Genomic DNA, 22,377 nt, shown 5'->3' with positions numbered 1-22,377 from the left:
TGGATGAGCGCTTCTTGGACACAGGCCGGGAACTGATCACTCCTGGTCGGGTCGCCTGGGTGAGGGGGTCTGAAGTTGAAAGTCCCGAAACCCCCCGTGACCCCAGGTACTATCACTGATGATGTGTCCAAGATTCTGCATCACAAGATGTATCTAACAACTGAAACTCTAAATTTCATAGACTTACCTCATTGCCACACAGTGTGTTCTTTCTGTGGTTTGGTGAAATCCTTTTCTTCTCAAGACAGAAGTTTTCATTTTTCACTATAGTAGTTCCAAACTCCATCCAACTGAATACATGAAACTTACTATGTTTGGGGAAGGAACATTCAGTGTAGTCTATGGAAAAAATGAAATAGCCTGGCACAACAACACAACATTGAAGGACGCATCTCAGTGAGACCATCAGTAAGAGCTACAAAATGTTGACTAGCATTAACCCAGCCATTGGTAAAACAACAGTTAACCATGTTGTAATAGGCAAAATAACTGATTTGATTGAAGTCACCATAAATTAAGTATTTTTTAAAACTACATCATAGTAGAACTCACGTTCTCCCAGTCGAGAGACCCTAGGGCCTAGGCCAACTCACGGTTACTCTGGTACAAATTTGAGCCTTATTTATCATTCTTACCACAAAAAAAAAAAAAAAAACATGCAAGACGGAAACCACATAAAGACACATGGGGATTAAAAACTCAGTAGGTTATTAGAAATGAAATTTGATGATCACATAATTTTTTTTGCTATTTCAGTGTAAACAACTGCAAATAAGTTGATGGTGTATGTTTTCAATTTTAACTGTTTTTATTTAGATTGTATTCTGTTGATGGATTTCCTGTATGAAATCATTCAAACAAATCACATCTTGAGCTTTTCTTATTACCCCCCGCCCAAACAAAGTTTGGTGGGGGATATAGAAATGGGTTCCGTTCATCCGTCCGTCCAACTGTCCAGCTGTCTGTTCGGTCACGTTTTCATTTCCGGGCTATATCTTTAAAACTACTGAAGATATTGTCATGAAACTTTGTATACATATCAAGCAACATGTGAACTAGTGTGTTTTGCTAATGTGGATTTTCAAAAAAAAGTATTTTTCAGGGGCGGCACGGTGGTGTAGTGGTTAGCGCTGTTGCCTCACAGCAAGAAGGTCCGGGTTCGAGCCCCGTGGCCGGCGAGGGCCTTTCTGTGTGGAGTTTGCATGTTCTCCCCGTGTCCGCGTGGGTTTCCTCCGGGTGCTCTGGTTTCCCCCACAGTCCAAAGACATGTAGGTTAGGTTAACTGGTGACTCTAAATTGACTGTAGGTGTGAGTGTGAATGGTTGTCTGTGTCTATGTGTCAGCCCTGTGATGACCTGGCGACTTGTCCAGGGTGTACCCTGCCTTTCGCCCATAGTCAGCTGGGATAGGCTCCAGCTTGCCTGCGACCCTGTAGAACAGGATAAAGCGGCTAGATGAGATGAGAAGTATTTTTCAAATATTTACATAAAAAAATAAATTTTGACTTAGTTTCTAAGAGCAATGTTCATTTCCGGAGCATATATCTAAAACTATTCATGATACGGATTTGAACCTTGGTATACATGTTAACAAGGTGATGTACTGCAGATGTGCCTTTTAGAAACAGGTCCTGTCTGTCCATCTGGTCACATTTTTGTTTCCGGGCCATATCTTTAAAACTACTTAAGATATCTTCATGAAACTTTGTATACATATCAAGCAACATGTGAACTGGTGCCTTTTGCTAATTTGGATTTTTGAAAAAAAGTATTTTTCAAAATTTTACATTAAAAAAAATAGATTTTCACTTAGTTTCTAAGAGCAATCTTTGTTTCCAGAGCATATATCCAAAACTGTTCATGATATGGATTTGAAAGTTGGTATACATGTTAACAAGGTGAAGTCGATGTGCCTTTTCATACTAAGGAATTTGAGAAATTAAAATTTTTCATATTTCCATGAAAACAATTTCAGACTTAGTCTCTCAGGTTAGTCTTAGGGGTAGGTTTTGTTTCCAGAACAGAACTTGAAAACTATGAGTGGTACGGTCTTGAAAGTTGGTATATGTGTTGATTAAGTAATGTATATGTGCCTTTTGATACTAAGAAATGTGAGGAATTTTAATTTTTAGCTCACCTGGACCAAAGGCCCGGTGGGCTTATGCCATGGGCTGCTGAGGACAAACTTTCAAGCACCACTGTATAATCTGAATTGTTATTGGACCTGAGCAAAGTAATGTGTTGAGCAGTGAGGCTGGGGGAATGTGTAACAGCCTAAATAGAGCCAAACCACATGCTGAATCACTGCTAGGTGCTATTGGTTTAGAAGCTGTTTGAAATTAAAAGATCACAGCCCTGCAGAGGTGAATATAATTCATAAACGATCAATCACCCATGAAAATCCACATTCGTTTGTTTAATATCACAATTTCAGTTGTTAATTGGTTAAACATGATGGAAATGTAATTTGTTTTGATGCCATTGTTGGATTTCTGGAAACTCAACACACTAAAAACTCAACACACTCTTTGCCTAATACAACACCAAATCAGAAAACTCAGTTGGGATGGTATGGAAGATGCACATAATAATAATAATAATAATAATAATAATAATAATAAAAAGAAAGCTCAGATTTTTAATTGTTTTTTTTTTTACTTGTATTTCAATATAGACAGTATGAACCAAATATATTTCATGTTTTGTCTGGTCAACTTCAGTTCATTTGTTAATATACATCCATTCCTGCATTTCAGGCCTGCAACACATTCCAAAGAAGGTTGGGACAGGGGGAGTTTATGGCTATTAATGAGGTAAAACAATTAAATAATGATGTGATTTGAAACAGGTGATATGAACAGGTGACTGTAATCATGATTTGGTACAAAATCTATATCCAGGAAAGGCTTAATCTTTGAGGAGCAAAGACTGGCTGAGGATCTCCAGTTTGCCAACAAATGTGTGAGAGTTGTTTAAATGTTTAAAAAATACTGTGAATAATAATGTATAATATCATTAAATGATTCAAGGAATGTGAAGGAATTTCGGTGCATAAAGGGCAAGGGCACAAGCCTAAGCTGAACACCTGTAATCTCCGATCCCTCAAATGGCACTGCATCAAGAACCGTTATTCATCTATAGACCCTTTTCAGTCACGTGACCTTCGTAAACGTGACCACCATTTTGGACATGTAGCGGACTTAGGCTCGAATTGGTTTGAATGCGAGGAAGGCGACAAACGGAGAACATACAAGAAAAAGGAGTGAGATGCAGAAAATACCTTCGCTATCCAGCGACGTAGGGCATTTACAGGGCGAGCAGAGGGAGAAATAACAACAGTAACGACACATTAGCAACGCCGTACAGAAATAACGGTTTATGGCACAGACCCTTTCGGTTCTCGCTCATCTAGCTGCTACAATGACTGCTTAGACTGTAACAATAATACCTAACACACATTTAAGTATCCGTCGTAAAGATGTGAAACTCGTCGAGTGACGAGTGTGTTCATTGATAAGCTAACACAATCTAAAAGTAGACATACCATCACACTGCCCTGGCGCTGTGTACAGTTTACCTTCTACGGTTTGTGCACTCACTATTTGCCATTACTTTCTCCAACCGTTGTGACAGATTACAGGGAACGGCCTGGATTTAAGAGACAAATACATGTTCCTCTTGTTTTGAACACTTATTTGTAGGCAGTGCTTAATTTGTAAAGTGGGAGGTCCCGGAGCGCAGAGGATGAGTGGCTCCGGTGCGGGAAAAAAGAGGGGGGGAGGGGGGCGCGGGGCTGCGCTTCTGGGCATGTTTTGTAATAACACTGCAAATTAAGTTCATCTGCAGATATTTTGTGGATGTCGTTTCATGAGAGAAATCACCAACAAGACAGATATCAAAATCAGACATTAACACTAAATAAACTTGCATTTTTTTATTTAAATTATTATTATTTTTTTTGTTACATAGTCAAAAGAGGTGTCGGATCACCGGATCCAGTGTAAATAGCTGCCGGAGCCAACGCCCGAGGTTCCGGAGCGCGCTCCGGCTTGCTCCCCCTCAAATTAAGCGCTGTATGTAGGACACTGCCTCTGATCTGTCCTACAGTCTACCAACAGCAAAGGAACACAACGCTAGCTAATGTCATTAGCTAATAGCTACTACAGAAGAACAGAGGTTACAATGGGTTATTTTAGCCTATTTGGTTACACACTCGCCGCCACAGAATGTTAACAGCAATGTAATGCCTTTTCTGGCTAATTTTATTCATCTTACCTCCAACAAAGTGGTCACTACACAAGCGTTGGTATGCTGACGGCTGCCAATCTTTCCTGTTAATGGCCGCTATCCATCTTCTCCGTCGGGATCCGATAAAATGATAAACCTTGCCTTGTTTGTTGATGGTTACTACATCCAGGTGCACAACAATATAGTGGCATGATGGAAGTCTTGCTGAAAATAAACACTTTCTTTGCTGCCTTTCCTCAATGCTGGCTGTGGTAAACTACTGGTAGTACATGTCCAAAATGGCGGCCGCGTTTGTCGTGACGTCACGTGAAAAGGGTCTATAGCTGATATAACCACATGGCTTCAGGATTACTTTGGCAAACCTTTGTCAAGCACTTCAGTATGGAGTTACAGCCACAAATACCAGTTAAAACTTTTCTGTACAAAAGGGAAGCCTTACATTATCTGTATCCAGAAGTGTCGTCAACTTCTCTGGGCTCGGAGGCATCTGGGATGGACCATCACACAGTGGAAATATGTATTGTGGTCAGATGAATCAGTGTTCCAGGTCTTTTTTGTAAGAAATGGACACCAGACCAAAGATGAAAAGGACCATCCGGACTGTTACCAGCAACAAGTCCTAAAGCCAGGGTCTCTCATGGTATGGGATTGTGTCAGTGCCCTTGGCAAAGGTAACTTACACTTCTGTGATGGCAGCATTTATGCAAAAAAGTACATTGAGATTTTGGAGCAACATATGCTGCCTTCAAGATGACATCTTTTTCAGGGATATTTCAACAAGACAATGCAAAACCACATTCTGCACACATTACAAAGGCATGGCTGTGGAAGAAGACGGTGTCTGTCCCCTCTGTCCCCATTAGAGAATGTGTGGTGAATTTTGATACAAAAAAATATGACAATGGCGACCCTGTACTGTTACACACCTAAAGACCTGTTTGCAGGAAGAACAGGACAAAATAACACCTGAAACACTTCATCACTTGGTGTCTTCAGTCCCTAAATATCTTTTAAGTGTGAGAAGAAATGGCAACATTATAAAGTGGTAAATGCTTTACTGTCCCAACTTTCTTTGAAATGTGTTGCAAGAATCAAAACTGAAATAAGTGTATAGTTTGGGAAAAAAATAATGAGGTAAAGCATCAAACAATGTGCTGATGTTTTCTTTTTAATAGACTACAGGTCAATAATTATTTACAAATCATTGTTTTCAATTTTAATTTCAGTTTCTACATACCATCCCAACTTTTTTCTGATTTGGTGGGGGGAAAGCAATTTTTCATTGTTGATCTCTTTGGCTAAGTACAGTACTGAAATGTAAATTTTGTACCATCTCAGAGCTCATATGATCTTTTTCTGGTATAAAACATCTGTAAGATTTCTCTCAGGACTAATTGCAAAGTGCTGCAGCAGAGTGAAATCAGCTTATTGTAACAAAGCCTTAAGTCCCCCCTCACTAATATGCTTGATCTCATTCACACAATTACATTTCTGTTCTTCATCCTCATTTCTACATTTGTTTTTTAACAATCTTGCTTGTTTAGTGTACTGTATGTGATCTTAGGATCTTCTACACAATGTTAAAGGTGATTAAGGAGTGAAAGAAGCCTTTGTCCAGCATGCACAATGTGTGCACTTCATGAAATAATGGCCAAAGGGAGAAAAGAGAGAACTGGGGGGTACACCAGCCATACTTAAATGATGGCATTAAAATAGCAAGATTGAATTTATGTAGATTCTTCGTTGAAAATTAATATTTTGGTATCTGTACTTAGAATTATTTGAACTCCAAATGTCATGAGATTGTTTCATTGTTTTGAGCAGAGACTGCTGTCTTAGTCTGTCTTTTTATCTATGTGTGTGTGTGTGTGTGTGTGTGTGTATGTTTGTTTGTTTGTTGTACAGTACCAGGTAGGTCAGCTGTACTCAGTAGCTGAGGCAAGTAAGAATGAGACAGGGGGAGGAGAGGGTGTGGAGGTCCTGAAGAATGAACCATATGAGAAAGATGGAGAAAAAGGCCAATACACACACAAAATCTACCACCTGCAGAGGTGAGATGTCACATACATTATATATATATATATATATAAAATACATGTACAAGTACTACAATCATATTTATTCTATCTGCATTCACTGGATATGAGCAATCGCACACTCTGATTGGCTACTCGACTACTAGGATATCAGCTCATATACCATGAGTAGAGGAAAACAAAATAGTGGAGCCTGTTGCTGAACCAACCAAGGCTGAAATAAAACTCTATTTGAAAACAAAACCCCAAAATTTGTTATCAAGCATTTAAAAGAAACAGAAATATCTAAAAGAATATAGTTGTTTCCCCCCCAATATCTCCTGTTCCACACTCAAGCCCAGTCAGTGGTGGTAATGCACCTTTAAGTTGGGTTGCCAACTGCTAAAAAAAACCCTAAAGAAGAAGAAAAACCTCCAAAAGCAACAAAATATGGAATAAAAGTATTTGATGATAAGAACATATCTTTTTTTATTTTTCAAGAATTATTATTATAATATTTTTCACAAATTGCTACTGTCATTTCTCCAGTTTGTTTACATTCTAAGTGAAATGATTTTGTCGGATATTTTGTAAAAAGTTTTTATTTATCAAATTTGCAAAAAATAAAAATAAAAATGCTCTGTTTCTCAAAATCCAGTGAATGTGGATAGACTAAAACAGTTATTCCACTCAGTCTCGTTGTACATGTCTTATAGCCAACTCGGTGCTACGCGACTCATCGGCTATCAGCTCATGTATGACTCGATTCCCTGGCATAACTGTGAAATATAATCCATCATATATACAATGTGAGATTTTCTGTGTCACACAAGCCTCCTTTCAATCCAGTTTCCTGTCTTACTGTATTTCTATTTTAGTAAAGTTCCATCATTTGTAAGAATGCTAGCGCCAGCATCAGCTCTCAACATTCATGAGAAAGCCTGGAATGCTTACCCATACTGCCGCACAGGTAACACACACACACACACACACACACACACACACACACACACACACACACACTTCTATCTCTCTGTTAAATAATTAACTGATTGGACAGAGTGGGAGTGGAGTTACAGCACAGGGAACTGAGGTTACCCTGATGCCACATGCGCACACACACGCGCGCGCACACACATACACACACCTACCTACCTTTGTCTTACTATCTTTGTGAGAAATTTCCATTGACATAATTTAATTAATGCTATGCTATACATAAACCTAGCCCTAACCTTAACCTCAATAACCTTTGACTCTTTCAATGTATAAATAAAATAATTGTTGCATTATTGTTAAAACAAACATCAACAGCAACCAATGTTTTCCTCATGGGGCCAACCAAACCTCCCCACAAGACCAAAATGGTTAGATATTCTTATACAGTGGATATACAAAGTGTACACACTCCATTAAAATAATGAGACCATGAGAAATAATTTCAAAACTTTTCCCACCTTTAATGTGACCTATAACCTGTACAATTCAATTGAAAAACAAATAAATCTGTTGGGGGAAAACATAAAAAAATAAAAAATGTACAATAAGCTGGTTGCATAAGTGTGCACACCCTTAAACTAATACTTTGTTGAAGCACCTTTTGATTTAATTACAGCATTCAGTCTTTTTGGGTAGGAGTCAATCAGCCTGCCACATCTAGACTTGGCAATATTTGCCTGCTATTCCTTGCAAAAGCACTTCAAATCTGTCAGATTGCAGGGGCATAGCTTGTGCACAGCCCTATTCAGGTCACCCTACAGATTTTCAATTGGATTTAGGTCTGGGCTCTGGCTGGGCCATTCCAAAACTTTAATTTTTTTCTGGTGAAGCCATTCTTTTGTTGATATGCTTGGGGTCATTGTCATGCTGAAAGATAAAATTCCTCTTCATCTTCAGCTTTCTAGCTGACACCTGAAGGTTTTGGACCAAAATTGACTGGTATTTAGAACTGTTAATAATTCCCTCCACCTTGACTAAAGCCCGTGTTCCAGCTGAAGAAAAGCAACCCCAAAACATGATGCTGCCACCACCATGCTTCACCATGGGTATGGTGTTCTTTTGGTGATGCGCAGTATTGTTTTTGCACCAAACATACCTTTTGGAATTGTGGCCAAAAAGTTCAACCTTGGTTTCATCAGACCATAACACATTTTCCCACATGCTTTTGGCAGAGTTGATGTATTTTTTTTTTTGCAAAATTTAGCCGGGCCTGGATCTTTTTCTTTGTAAGAAAAGGCTTCTGTCTTGCGACCCTACCTCATAGTCCAGACATATGGAGAATATGGGAGATTGTCACATGTAGTACACAACCAGTACTTGCCAGAAATTCCTGCAGCTCCTTCAGTGTTACTGTAGGCCTCTTGGCAGCCTCCCTGACCAGTTTTTGTCTTGTCTTTTCATCAATTTTGAAGGGACATCTAGTTCTCGCTAATGTCACTGTTGTCCCATATTTTCTCCACTTCTTGATGACTGTCTTCACTGTGCTCCATGGTATATCTAATGCCATGGAAATTTTTTTGTACCCTTCTCCTGACTGATACCTTTCAACAATGAGATCCCTTTGATGCTTTGTAAGCTCTCTGTGAACTCTGGCTTTTGCTGGAGGATGCAACTGAGTAAATGTCAGGAAAATCCTACTAGGACAACTGAACTTTATTTGGGGTTAATCAGAGTCATTTTAATTGATGGCAGGTGTGAACCCAAAAACACTGAATGCTGTAATTAAATCAGAAGGTGCTTTAACAAAGTATTAGTTTAATGGTGTGCACACTTGCGCAATCAACTTATTGTATGTTTTTTATTTTTTTCCCCAACAGTTGTTTGTTTTTCAATTGAATTGTACAGATTATTGGTCCCATTAAAGGTGGGAAAAGTTTTGAAATTATTTATCGTGGTCTAATTTTTTTTTACATCAGAAAAACCTATTATTTTAACGGGGTGTGTACACTTTTTATATCCACTGTACTCGTGGGGACAAGTCTAAAACTGTTTTGTATTTGTGTAGTACATTCTGTGCATGTGAATATATAATTTATAGAGAAATGTACTCGAGATACGATAAAATATATTATATCTGATGTGTCCTTTCTCCTTCCTTGTCATTTCTCTCCCTTTTGACAGTAATCACAGTGAGTAGATGACCACCTATATTTCACCCTACACATACACAGGCCACTACACACACACACACACCAATAAGTACCAAATATCACTTCACTGTGATTTTTTTTTAAATACCGTACACTGCTAATAACGATGCTTGTATCTTACAGAATGAGTACATGAAAGAGAATTTTCTCATCAAGATAGAAACATGGCATAAACCTGACATGGGTCATCAGGAGAATGTGAGTACTCTTTATTTGGCTGAAAGGTCACTGCTGGGGTCATCCTGTCTTGGAGGAACCGAATGTGACTTTGAGTCTGTTTTTTGCTTGGCCTGTGCAGGTGCACGGTCTGGACCCTGACACCTGGAAGAAGGTCGATGTGGTGTATATTGACATCGCTGACAGAAGTCAGGTGGAGTCAAAGGTAAGAACAGGCTTCTTATCTGCTTGAATAAAACAGGAAGAAAGAATAAGCTATTATTTGTTGTTTTAAACCCCATGAATATTTAGAATACAGTTGAAGAGTCTTGAACATAAACAAATTCACATGCAGTCAAGAGGGATCAGCACAGCTGGAACTGAATTTATTTTGGCTTGTCTAAAAATACATATGTCAAAAAACACAAATCATCGTGGCTCAAGGGAGTTATACAATTTCATTATAGACTGAGGAAAAGCACAGAGGTCCTTTTACTTTACGCCTATCTTTCTAATTTTACTTAGGCCCTTCATTCTTCATTCACAAAATTAAATGTTACAAGAAAAAAAAGTTTGTATCTGAGCAGCATATTACATAAGAGACCACTTTTCAGATTAAAAAAGAAAACATAATGAAGGCTACTGGGTTTTGGTGCAAAATTAAGAAGCAAGTTTGGCAGTCAAAGTGTCCAGAAGAACTGTGGCTGGTTCTGTAAGATGCTCAGTAAAACCTACAGTTCTATTTCATTTCTCCTGACCGCCAGAGGCGGTGCTTTAAGCACCCGGATGTCCATCACATGCACATGCAGTTCGAGTGTGTGTATACCAACAAGGTCGCTTGCGACAGGGGGTGACGTATGTCACTGCACCGGCACTTAAGGTGCGTTCACCCCGGAAGCGTTCTCTTGCATCTTCTCGTGCAGAGCAGATTATTCGAGTAGTACTATTTTCTAAGAGCAATCGCTGGAGTCTTGCAAACCCTTAACGGGTTGGAGCTGCGTTTTTTTTCGCCCTCTTAAAGACTGCGATTTGCCATTTGCTTAAGGTAAGAAACCATTTATGAGTAAGTTCGCTGACTTTGGCAGCTAGCAACTTCCAATTATAAATGTCAGTTTTACCGCAATCATAGGGGTATTTTCTCGCCTTGTAGCGATCTAATAAGTATCGTTTTGTTGCAAGTATGACACTTATTTGGTGCTTGTGTGCGCTTCTGATTCACACGGTAGCTTGTTTACTTCAGCTAATTGCTGAGTGAAGTTCGCTCTGACTTTGGCAACTAGCAACTTCTAATTATAAATTTCAGTTTCACTGTGATCATAGGGGTGTTTTCTTGCCTTGTAGCGATCTAATAAGTAGCGTTTTGTTGCAAGTATGACACTTATTTGGTGCTTGTGTGCGCTTCTGATTTGCACTGCATCTTGTTTACTTCAGCTGATAGCTGAGTGAGTTCACTCTCTGACTTCGGCAGATAGCAACTTCTAACTATAAGTTTCAGTTTCACCGCGATCATAGGGGTGTTCTCTCGCCTTGTAGCGATCTAATAAGTATCATTTTGTTACAAGTATGATACTTAATTAGTGCTTGTGTGCACTTCTGATTCGCACTGTAGCGCGTTTACTTCAGCTGATTGCTGATTACCTAAACGCGGCTGGGTGAGCGTGTTCGCTCCTGACTCCGCCGCGGATATTTCATTTGGTTGCTTGGCTCTGTATTGGTACTTCGACACTGCTTGTTTACTGTCACCTAATCCATATTTAGGTAAGTAGAATAAACAGCGGTCATGTTTATGTGCTGATTGTCTCAAACCTTTAAGGTAAGTAAAGTATTTTCAACTAAACCGGTTATGAGTGAGTCCACTCGGACTTCGGCAGCCAGCAACCTCTAATTATAAGTTTCAGTTTCACCGCGAGCACATGGGTATTTTCTCGCCTTGTAGCTTGTTTATTTCAGCTTTTGATTGCTGATTACCTGAACGCGGTTGGGTGAGTATGTTCGCCTGACTCCGCCGCGGATATTTCGTTTTGTTTGCTTGACACACTGCTAGGCTTGCTCAGCTGGAAAGCAGTTTGGGCTCTCGACTGCCCCCAGCACCGAGCGACTACGCTCTGCCTCCTAAGTCTAGGAAGCGCCCTAAGCAGCCGTCACGGGAGGCTCCCTGTAGGCCCAAGTACCAGAAGGTGGACCCCTTGGCGCAACAAGTGGGCACCTTGGCTCTTTTTGTATTGTATTGATTTATTTTGCAATAAAAACATAACATGTAAACATAATATAAATATTATGGAGGATAACACAAAAGTAAAAATACTTTTTTCCATTGTGGTCCTTCAGAGCTTGCTGAGATTAAGGCTTTGCTCTATAACCTACAACCGCCTGAAGCATAGCCTGCTGATGCTCTTGCCTCTGCTGCTTCATTTACTCCTCCTGAGCCACAGCCTCCGGTGCTGTCCCCGGCTGCGGAGCTTCAAGAGGAGGACGTGCTTTCCACTATGGTCAAGCCCGCGATAAAAATGGCGCCTGGGGTTGGACACGGCACCATCTGAAGTACGGATGCAGAGTGCCTTTTTTAGACTCCCCCTCTGCTGTTTTCACTGTTCCACCTTCAGCCCCCTTTATTGAGGAGCTGTAGAGATACAGGATGCGTCCAGTCAGGGTCTGGTCAGCATGGAGGTGTTGAGACCCGACGCTCGCTGTCCACGGCCACAGTGTCATTTGTCCGATGACTTCATCAGGAAGAGCTATGACGCTGCAGCACGGGCTGCATGCATAGGCAATTCGTTATCTCACCTGATCCTGGCCCAGTCTCAGGCTCTTCAGTCTTCTGGAGCAGACCCATCACTGCAAAGCCTAAGCGAGGCCTCACTGCAGGCATTTGCTTTCATGACCAGGGAGCTGGGCAGACTAATGTCGTCTTTAACTCTCGCCAGGCGTCAGGTATGGTTGGCTCAGTCATCACTCTCAGATCCCTGCAGGAGGGCCCTCCGCACTCTCCCAGTGATTCCAGGACAGCTCTTTGGTGCCACCGCACAGGCACGTCGGGGTACAATTCCCACTCCCCCCCCCCCCCATAGGGGGCGTGGAGGCAGACGTTGACTACTCCACTCCGGCAGTCGGACACTTCACCAGTCAACAACTTGCCTACTGGGAAGTGGTAACATCGGACCCCTGGGTTATATCCACCCTCTCTCAGGGTTACAGCATACAATTCAGATGACGACCGCCGAGATTTCAAGGGGTCAAAATGAAAGCTCTGGCAGTACGCCAGGAGGTCTTGACCCTCCTGGAAAAGGGGGCGTACTCGAGCCATTAGATCCACCTTCACAAAACAGTGGGTTTTATTCCACCTATTTCATCATCCCCCCCCCCAAAAAAAAGGGGGTGGGCTTCGCCCCATACTGGATCTGAGACATTTGAACGAGCATCTCAAGGTCTTCAAATTCCGTATGCTGCGCACATCCAATGTCTTAAACAGCATCAGACGGGACGATTGGTTCACAACCGTTGATCTGAAGGATGCATACTTCCCAGAATCTTTATGAGATTCGCCGCGGCAGCACTGTCCCTACTTCAGAGCAGGGGAATGCGTATCCTCCCCCTACCTGGATGACTGGTTGATTGGTTCTCAGTCAAGGGTAGACGCGCTCAGCGACCCAGCCGTGCTGGTTTCTCACATCACCAAACTTGGGCTCAGGGTGAACCACACCAAGAGCTCCCTTACACCCAGCCAGAAGACTGTTTTTCTTGGCCTTCAGCTGGATTCTCAGCTGTTGAAGGCAACCCTGTCTTAGCGATGGGTGAGCGATATTGTCCGACGGCTACATCGCTTCAGGAAGGGACGAACCCTGACCTTCAGGTCTTTCCAGACACTACTAGGTATACTCACCGCGGCCTCGTCGGTAGTTCCGTTGGGCCTCCTCACACTCGGGCCTCTACAAATCTGGATGAACAGCCTTGGGTTACATCCACAACATCACAGGCACAGGCCAGTCAGAATCACGGCCAGTTGCTCCTCATGTCTATGTCCATACCCTCTCGCAGAGAAGTAGTCGCCACCGATGCATCACTGATCGGCTGGGGCACAGTGTGGCAGTGCAGGACTGCCCAGGGCGTATGGGCCCCACAACAGCAGGGACAACACATCAATGTGTTAGAGCTGCGGGCCGTTTTCCTCACCCTGAAACATTTCCGTCCGGTTTTAGCGGGTCGGCATGTCCTTATAAAGACCGACAATACATCTGTGGTCTATTATATAAACCACCAGGGCGGCACCAGGTCACTACCTTCCCTGAAAGCTCACTCGGCACCTACTGACATGGGCTTACCCTCGTCTGGTGAGCCTGAGGGCAATGCATTCACCAGGAGTGAGGAACACTGCTGCGGATCTTCTGTCACAACAGAACCCCGATCTGGGGGAGTGGAAGCTGCACCCGGAAGTGGTGCAGAGTATTTGGCTGCAATACGGCAGGACAGAGGTGGACCTTTTCGCCTCCCAGGCCACAACACATTGTCCCCTGTGGTTTACACTGAAAGAAATGTCAAGCCCCTTGGGCCAAGACGCACTGGCACACGAGTGGCCACAGCAGCTCCTATATGCTTTCCCACCACTCCCGCTAATTCTGCCCACTCTCGAGAGGATCCTCAAGGAGGGTCAAAGGGTGCTGTTGATAGCCCCCTATTGGCTGGGGAGAGTCTGGTTCCCTACCCTGTATGGGTTGCTGCACAAGGAGCCTTGGTGTCTCCCTGCACGGATGGACCTCCTCTCACAGATGGAAGGTCAAATTTGGCATCCAAACCCAGTACAGTTGCAGCTGTGGGTGTGGCCTCTGAAGGGCCCGACCCACTGCTAGCAGAATGTGAGTCGACCGTTGTGCGGACCATCCAGTGTTCCCGCGCACCTTCCACCAATGCGCTCTATGCCAATAGGTGGAAGCTCTTTGTAAGTTGGTGCCAAGCACGCCCTCAGGAACCGGCATGTTGCCCGATACCGGGGATTCTCAGCTTTTTACAGTCTCATCTGGACGAGGGCCTTGCACCCTCCACCATCAAGGTGTATGTAGCGGCTATATCCGCAATGCACAACAGGGTAGACGGGCTGACTGTGGGATCCCACACACGGGTGCGCCACTTTCTTAAAGGTGCTCAGTGCATAAGACCCCCTCAACGCAGTCCAAGACCAGCTTGGGACTTGCCTCTGGTTTTAAGTGCACTGTGTAAACCTCCATTTGAGCCCCTACAGGGGACGGAGCTCAAGTGGCTATCTTTAAAGACAGCCGATGTCATAGCTAAAAGGAATGCTAAGAGAGCGGGTGAACTACATGCCCTGTCTATCAGCCGGGAGTGCTTACAATGGAGCCCGATGGCACGGGTGTAACACTGTGGCCTAATCCTTCGTTTATGCCCAAGAACTTCTCCTCCTCTTCATACACCAATCAGCCCCTCAGCCTGGAAGCCTTCAGACCACCACCTGAGGAGAATGAGCAGGGCCAAGGTCATGTCCTTCTTTGCCCAGTTCGAGCACGGAGGGCATACATTGAAGCGACTGCTGCATTTCGGCAGTCGGATGCACTGTTTGTGGGCCACACTGGACATAGGCACGGCCACGCGCTGTCCAAACAGACTGTCGAACTGGACCATGGAGGCCATTAGCAGCAGCCTCCCGGTCCCTCCCCACATCCAAGGCCACTCCACTCGGAATGTGGCTGCATCATGGGCGGCTCTACGTGGAGTTCTACTCTCTGATATCTGCGCCGCTGCCTCATGGGTCTCAACTTGCACGTTTGCAAGGTTTTATAGGGCTAATGTGGCCATGCACAATCCACTGGCCACAGCCACCCTTTTCAGCCATTCGTAGGGTAAATAGGTCTTCCTCGTGACCCTGTTGGTATTAGTCATCCGGGTGCTTAAAGCACCACCTCTGGCGGTCAGGAGAAATTTTTTCAAAGCAAAGGGTCGTCTCACACCAGATATTGACTTTGTTTTATTTATGGCTTACTGCTGTTTATAGTATTTTTTTTTTTTTTAATGTTGAAACATTTCATTTCATTATTTTTAAGCCATTTTTGGTCTACAGCATTTTTTTTACGTGTGCCTAAGACTTTTGTACAGTACTGTAAATGATAATGCAAAAAAAAAAAAAATCTACTTCTGAATGTTCTTGCCTGAATTGAAAGATGAAAGTTTTATGACTCCTATTATGTGGAATTTTAAAAATATATTGTAATGTACATCATATTAATTTATATCAAACTTTCCTCATGTTCAGAAAGTTGCTGTTGTAGAATATTATTGTCACAGCAGAATACTCTGTCCTGCTATCTCTTTTAAACTCTTCTACACATAGCCCAAATATTTTAAACCATTTAGCTGTTCCTGAGCCTTTCTGAATTAAATTCCTTGTGGAAAATAAATGGTAATGTTGAAAATACATTCAATCCATTAGCCTCATTTTTCTTTCCCAAAACAAGAATTTCAAAGGAAATTCTGGTATTTAGTGTGAGTCAGAGCGTCTCATGCTAAAGAACGTGCTGGAATTTTATCAGATTAAGTTGAATGTGTGTTTTTACTTTTAAAAACCTATTAACCTATTTTTTGTAACCACTATTTTAGTTTGGAGAAAATCCTTAAAACACTATTGTATACCATCTACATACTGTATATGTTCATACTGTGCTTTTTGTATACTGAAACAGCTGATGATCTGAGCTGCTTGAATATGGTTTCAGAAAGCAGTTCTGGTTGATGTAATTATGTTAATGGATAATGGACAACAGTAGCTAGCTTTACTAGCATTAGGTCTTGATCCTAGTTCCGATGATCCTACACACCTTTCTTGGTCTAACACAACCTATCCATCTCATGAAAGTCTTCAAAGCAAGCGTTGTTTCAGGAATTCAGAAACCTGTACAGGACAGGACTCAAAGCCACAGAAATAAATCACCAGACAGAGGATGAAGTGCCTGGTTCAAGGGTTCAGTGCATTCAGTTTTCCCCACTCAGTCATTTTGCAGAAATTACTTGAGTATAATTGGACAAGTGGAAATGTGAGTTTGATGTGTAATATGTGTGGTGTAATGCTGCCCTCTGCAGGACTACAAGCAAGATGAAGATCCAGCCAGGTTTAAATCTGCCAAGACTGGCCGAGGACCCTTGGGGCCTGACTGGAAGGTGCACAATCATATTTAACAGTTATTCACTGAAGGCTAAGTGAATAATAACCGACACAAAGTCGAGGTTATTATCCACGAATATTCACTGAGCCTGAGGTGGATAATTATTTGAGTATAAATTTTAGTGATTATTAAATGTAGTGATCATTAAAAAAATCATATTAAAATCATTTATTTCAAACTTCAAAAGCAGCATGCGAATGTAATAAAGGTGTGGCGCAGACTTTTGTCACTTATCTATGCCGACTCACATAAAATACTTTGTTTTGAAATAGATAAAATAAATCACAGTTCCGCCTTACCTTTGAATAGTTTTAGACCACACTTTGTAGCACCTTTAGTGCTTTTAGGAGCAACATTTTCTTTCATAATTTGTAATTCTTCCTCATTTACAGTGACTAAGCAATTGACCACCATTTTGCCGAGTCGCTCAAGGGATTATCAAGAAATATCTCGAGAATTTCTAGACCAATCAGCGCGTGCGATTTTCCATAATCACCTGCATATTTATACTAAACTACTTTAATATCTGTTTTATTGTGACCTTATTCTTTTTACATACACTGTGTGTCTGTGCGTGGTTGCAGAAAGAACTGCCCAAAAAGACAGACTGTCCACACATGTGTGCCTACAAACTGGTAACAGTGAAGTTCAAGTGGTGGGGGCTGCAAAACAAAGTGGAGAACTTCATTCAGAAGGTGAGTTGTGGTGCATTCAACTCTGAGACAGTGTATGTTTATGGCTCAAATGATCTTTTGCGAATGATAAATGCAGATGAATTAACACATAAAATACTCAGTAATTTTTTTTTAAACAATTCCTCCAGAAAGTGTAGAATAATATAAGTCTACAATAATCTAAGTTGAGGCTAAAACCTACGGATCCCAGTCAAATGTCAGTAGCTTCTTGAATGAACATGCAGTGTAAAACAAAGTGTAGTTGACATTGAAGAAATTGAATTAAAAGAGCAATTTTATTTCTACAAAGTGTGCAGTTGTGGGAAGTTCCTTTGCAAGTGTAACTTTTCAAGCTACAAGCTAGTCATGATTCAAATTAGCTAAGCTACAGCTGAACTACCCATTTGCTAAACTAAGTAGTTACATTACAAGGTGCAAAGGAAAAGTAGCCAACTACACTGAAACTACTTTTTCTTAAGTACAAGCTTTTTATTTTGGGATACATTGTAACAAGGTTTTTGTTTTTCTTTTTGGAGACTATTCTTTATAAGAAACAGAACATTACTGAACAGTAAAATAACAATCATCAAAAACCGAGAGGGCTCACCACTTTTAGTTTAGGTAGTTTCAGAAAATATCTATGTAGTTTTTTTTTTTTTTTTCAGAATACACTGCTACTTGTTGAAAAATGTAGCTAGTTACTACATTAAGTTGAAAATAGCTCAGCTACTGCCATGCTACTTGTAGCCAGCTATTATCCAGCCCTGACTGTAGGATAGGTACTGTATAATATAATATAGGCGGCACGGTGGTGTAGTGGTTAGCGCTGTCGCCTCACAGCAAGAAGGTCCGGGTTCGAGCCCCGTGGCCGGCGAGGGCCTTTCTGTGCGGAGTTTGCATGTTCTCCCCGTGTCCGTGTGGGTTTCCTCCGGGTGCTCCGGTTTCCCCCACAGTCCAAAGACATGCAGGTTAGGTTAACTGGTGACTCTAAATTGACCGTAGGTATGAATGTGAGTGTGAATGGTTGTCTGTGTCTATGTCAGCCCTGTGATGACCTGGCGACTTGTCCAGGGTGTACCCCGCCTTTCGCCCGTAGTCAGCTGGGATAGGCTCCAGCTTGCCTGCGACCCTGTAGAACAGGATAAAGCGGCTAGAGATAATATACACATTCACTGGATATGAGCAATCATGCTCTGATTGGCCACTCTACTACTTGGCTATCAGCTCATGTACCGTGAGTAGAGAAAAACAAAATGGCAGAGCGGAATGATTTTGTCAGACACTTTGTATAAAGTATTTATCAAATTTGCATAAATAAATAAAGCTCTGTTTCTCAAAATCCAGTGAATGTGGATATAATAAAATAATTATTTCACTCAGTCTTGTTGTCCCCCACACATTTGCGAAGAAAGAACAGATGTAGAAACTTTTTTGTTTATGCAGATGACGTGGCTGCGATAGCTGACATGGCAGATCAGCTACAGGAGGAGATAGAGAGATGGAGTACAGGGCTAGAAAGAAATGGTTTGAAAATGAATAAAAATAAAACTGAAGTGATGTTTGTAGGACGCAGAAGAGAGGAGTTAAACATCAGGGCAGGGGAACATCAACTTATGCAAGGAGAAAATTATAGATATCTAGGAGTATACTTTAATGAAAGAAATGAGCAAGAGGTGGAACTCAATAAAAGGATAGAAAAGTATAATGCCAATGTAAACATGCTGTATCCGATACTAAAAGATAAATACGTACCTAGAAAATGCAAGATAATATATAAAACCATATTAAAACCAATATTAACATATGCTGCGGAAATGTTGGACACTGACCACCAAGACCAAGTCCAAGGTACAAGCTGCCGAAATGAGTTCTAAGACTAATAAGAGGGGTAACAAGAAGAGACAAAATGAGGAATGATAGAATAAGAGAGGAACTAGGAATTATATCACTGTTAGAGGAATTGGAAAAATCAAAACTGAGATGGTATGGACACGTTAAAAGAATGGAGGAAGACAGAAAACCAAGAAAATACCTAGAGTGGACGCCGCAAGGAAGAAGACCTGTTGGCAGGCCGAGGAAGAGATGGATGGAGGGAGTGAAGGATGGACTGGAGAGGAGAGGCCTAGAGATGGAACAAGTGGATGAAGAACGGATATATGAAGACAGAACAAGATGGCGACAGATTGTGAGGAGTGACGTCTAGCTGACAGATGAACCAATCATCTACCTGGCATATGGTGAGAAAGGAACTCAGTCTTGTTGTACATGGCTTAAAGCTATGTGCCTCGTCGACTATCAGCTCATATACGACTCAATTTTGTGGAATAACTTAAAATATGACGTGTGTATATACAGTGGGGCAAAAAAGTATTTAGTCAGTTACCAATTGTGCAAGTTCTCCCACTTAAAAAGATGAGAGAGGCCTGTAGTTTTCATCATAGGTATACCTCAACTATGAGAGACAAAATGAGAGAAAAAAATCCAAAAAAATCACATTGTCTGTCTGATTTTTAAAGAATTTATTTGCAAATTATGGTGGAAAATAAGCATTTGGTCAATAACAAAAGTTCATCTCAATACTTTGTTATATACCCTTTGTTGGCAATGACAGAGGTCAAACGTTTTCTGTAAGTCTTCACAAGGTTGTCACACACTGTTGCTGGTATTTTGGCCCATTCCTCCATGCAGATCTCCTCTAGAGCAGTGATGGTTTGGGGCTGTCGCTGGGCAACATGGACTTTCAACTCCCTCCAAAGATTTTCTATGGGGTTGAGATCTGGAGACTGGCTAGGCCACTCCAGGACCTTGAAATGCTTCTTACAAAGCCACTCCTTCGTTGCCCGGGCGGTGTGTTTGGGACCATTGTCATGCTGAAAGACCCAGCCACGTTTCATCTTCAATGCCCTTGCTGATGGAAGGAGGTTTTCACTCAAAATCTCACAATACATGGCCCCACTCATTCTTTCCTTTACACGGATCAGTCGTCCTGGTCCCTTTGCAGAAAAACAGCCCCAAAGCATGATGTTTCCACCCCCATGCTTCACAGTAGGTATGGTGTTCTTTGGATGCAACTCAGCATTCTTTCTCCTCCAAACACGACAAGTTGAGTTTTTACCAAAAAGTTCTATTTTGGTTTCATCTGACCATATGACATTCTCCCAATCCTCTTCTGGATCATCCAAATGCTCTCTAGCAAACTTCAGACGGTCCTGGACATGTACTGGCTTAAGCAGGGGGACACGTCTGGCACTGCAGGATTTGAGTCCCTGGTGGCGTAGTGTGTTACTGATGGTAGCCTTTGTTACTTTGGTCCCAGCTCTCTGCAGGTGATTCACTAGGTCCCTCCATGTGGTTCGGGGATTTTTGCTCACCGTTCTTGTGATAATTTTGACCCCACGGGGTGAGATCTTGCGTGGAGCCCCAGATTGAGGGAGATTATCAGTGGTCTTGTATGTCTTCCATTTTCTAATAATTGCTCCCACAGTTGATTTCTTCACACCAAGCTGCTTACCTATTGCAGATTCAGTCTTCCCAGCCTGGTGCAGGTCTACAATTTTGTTTCTGGTGTCCTTTGACAGCTCCTTGGTCTTGGCCATAGTGGAATTTGGAGTGTGACTGTTTGAGGTTGTGGACAGGTGTCTTTTATACTGATAACGAGTTCAAACAGGTGCCATTAATACAGGTAACGAGTGGAGGACAGAGGAGCCTCTTAAAGAAGTTGTTACAGGTCTGTGAGAGCCAGAAATCTTGCTTGTTTGTAGGTGACCAAATACTTATTTTACCGAGGAATTTACCAATTAATTCATTAAAAATCCTACAATGTGATTTCCTGGATTCTTTCCCCCCATTCTGTCTCTCATAGTTGAGGTATACCTATGATGAAAATTACAGGCCTCTCTCATCTTTTTAAGTGGGAGAACTTGCACAATTGTTGGCTGACTAAATACTTTTTTGCCCCAGTGTGTGTGTGTGTGTGTGTGTATATATATATGGCTTAGAAAGTAAATGACACTGGTCCATGTTATCTTTTGACAGAATTAAATAGTGTGGTTCTTCACTTTGTTTAATACAGATTCTTTCTCTTGCTGTGTCTTTTTGTTTTTGAAAATTGGCAAAACTTCACCCCTTCAAACTTTTGGGATGTCAGACATCCACTTTACAATTACCTCATGCGGTGCTGTGGCATATTTGAAAGTCACAAGTGTCTGAAGTTAAAGTCTGCTATTCCAGAGCAATTAGGGAGAGGTTTAGTGAAGGGTGCACTCAAGCAGAAGAAACACTGCATGCTATTTTGAGCAAAACAACTTAAAGGCGTCCTCTCGTATTTGTCATCCTGATCTCTGTCTACAACATTTGTATGTGCAATTTCCCTCAGCAGTAATTTGGACATGAGAAAAGAATGGAAAACCTGTTTACTCGAAATGCAGTAGTAAATAAAGCAGACGGTTAGTTGTTGAATTCCTTCTATAAAGAAGGTTTTAGGATGTAGGCAGGTATAACAGAATGCACTTTACTGTATTTCTCCTCATGGAGAAATACAGTAAAAGGTAAAATATTTTTATTACTGTTCTTACTGTGTTAATAAATTACTTACTTACTTACACCGGTCAGTAATGCATAAATCACACATTTCTCTTTCTGAAAGCATAAATTATACACATTTACCGCTTAATATAAAAAAGCTTTCACCTAAAAATTCAAAAGGCATTTTACATAAACTGTGAGATTTGTGTAGAGTTTTTCCTCCACATTTCCTACCCAGTTTGCTCACCTGCCAATTCCCACCCACCATGCAGCTCTCCAATATCATACAACAGCTATTATTCTATCCACACTCACTGGATATGAGCAATCATGTGCTCTGACTGGCTACTCTACTACTAGGCTATCAGCTCATATACCGTGAGCAGAGAAAAACAAAATGGCGGAGTGTGTTGCTGAACCAACCAAGTATGAAATAAAAACTCTAT

At 41.7% G+C, this 22,377-nt stretch overlaps 1 protein-coding gene across 1 annotated transcript in view; it reads left to right on the top strand.

Moving 5' to 3' along the window:
* The window catches only part of pitpnab (phosphatidylinositol transfer protein, alpha b), a 74,741-nt gene that overhangs the window by 33,833 nt on the left and 18,531 nt on the right, over window positions 1-22,377 (top strand). The window contains exons 3-9 of the mRNA XM_060908148.1: window positions 6,153-6,298; window positions 7,141-7,232; window positions 9,383-9,390; window positions 9,535-9,609; window positions 9,710-9,793; window positions 16,651-16,728; window positions 17,318-17,428. Of these exons, the coding sequence (XP_060764131.1) occupies window positions 6,153-6,298; window positions 7,141-7,232; window positions 9,383-9,390; window positions 9,535-9,609; window positions 9,710-9,793; window positions 16,651-16,728; window positions 17,318-17,428 (594 nt within the window). The remainder of the gene's footprint in view (window positions 1-6,152; window positions 6,299-7,140; window positions 7,233-9,382; window positions 9,391-9,534; window positions 9,610-9,709; window positions 9,794-16,650; window positions 16,729-17,317; window positions 17,429-22,377) is intronic.

This window comes from Neoarius graeffei, chromosome 25 (assembly GCF_027579695.1).
Source record: "Neoarius graeffei isolate fNeoGra1 chromosome 25, fNeoGra1.pri, whole genome shotgun sequence".
NCBI classification, from domain to species: Eukaryota; Metazoa; Chordata; class Actinopteri; order Siluriformes; family Ariidae; genus Neoarius; species Neoarius graeffei.
This window is presented reverse-complemented; position numbering and strand designations above follow the sequence as displayed.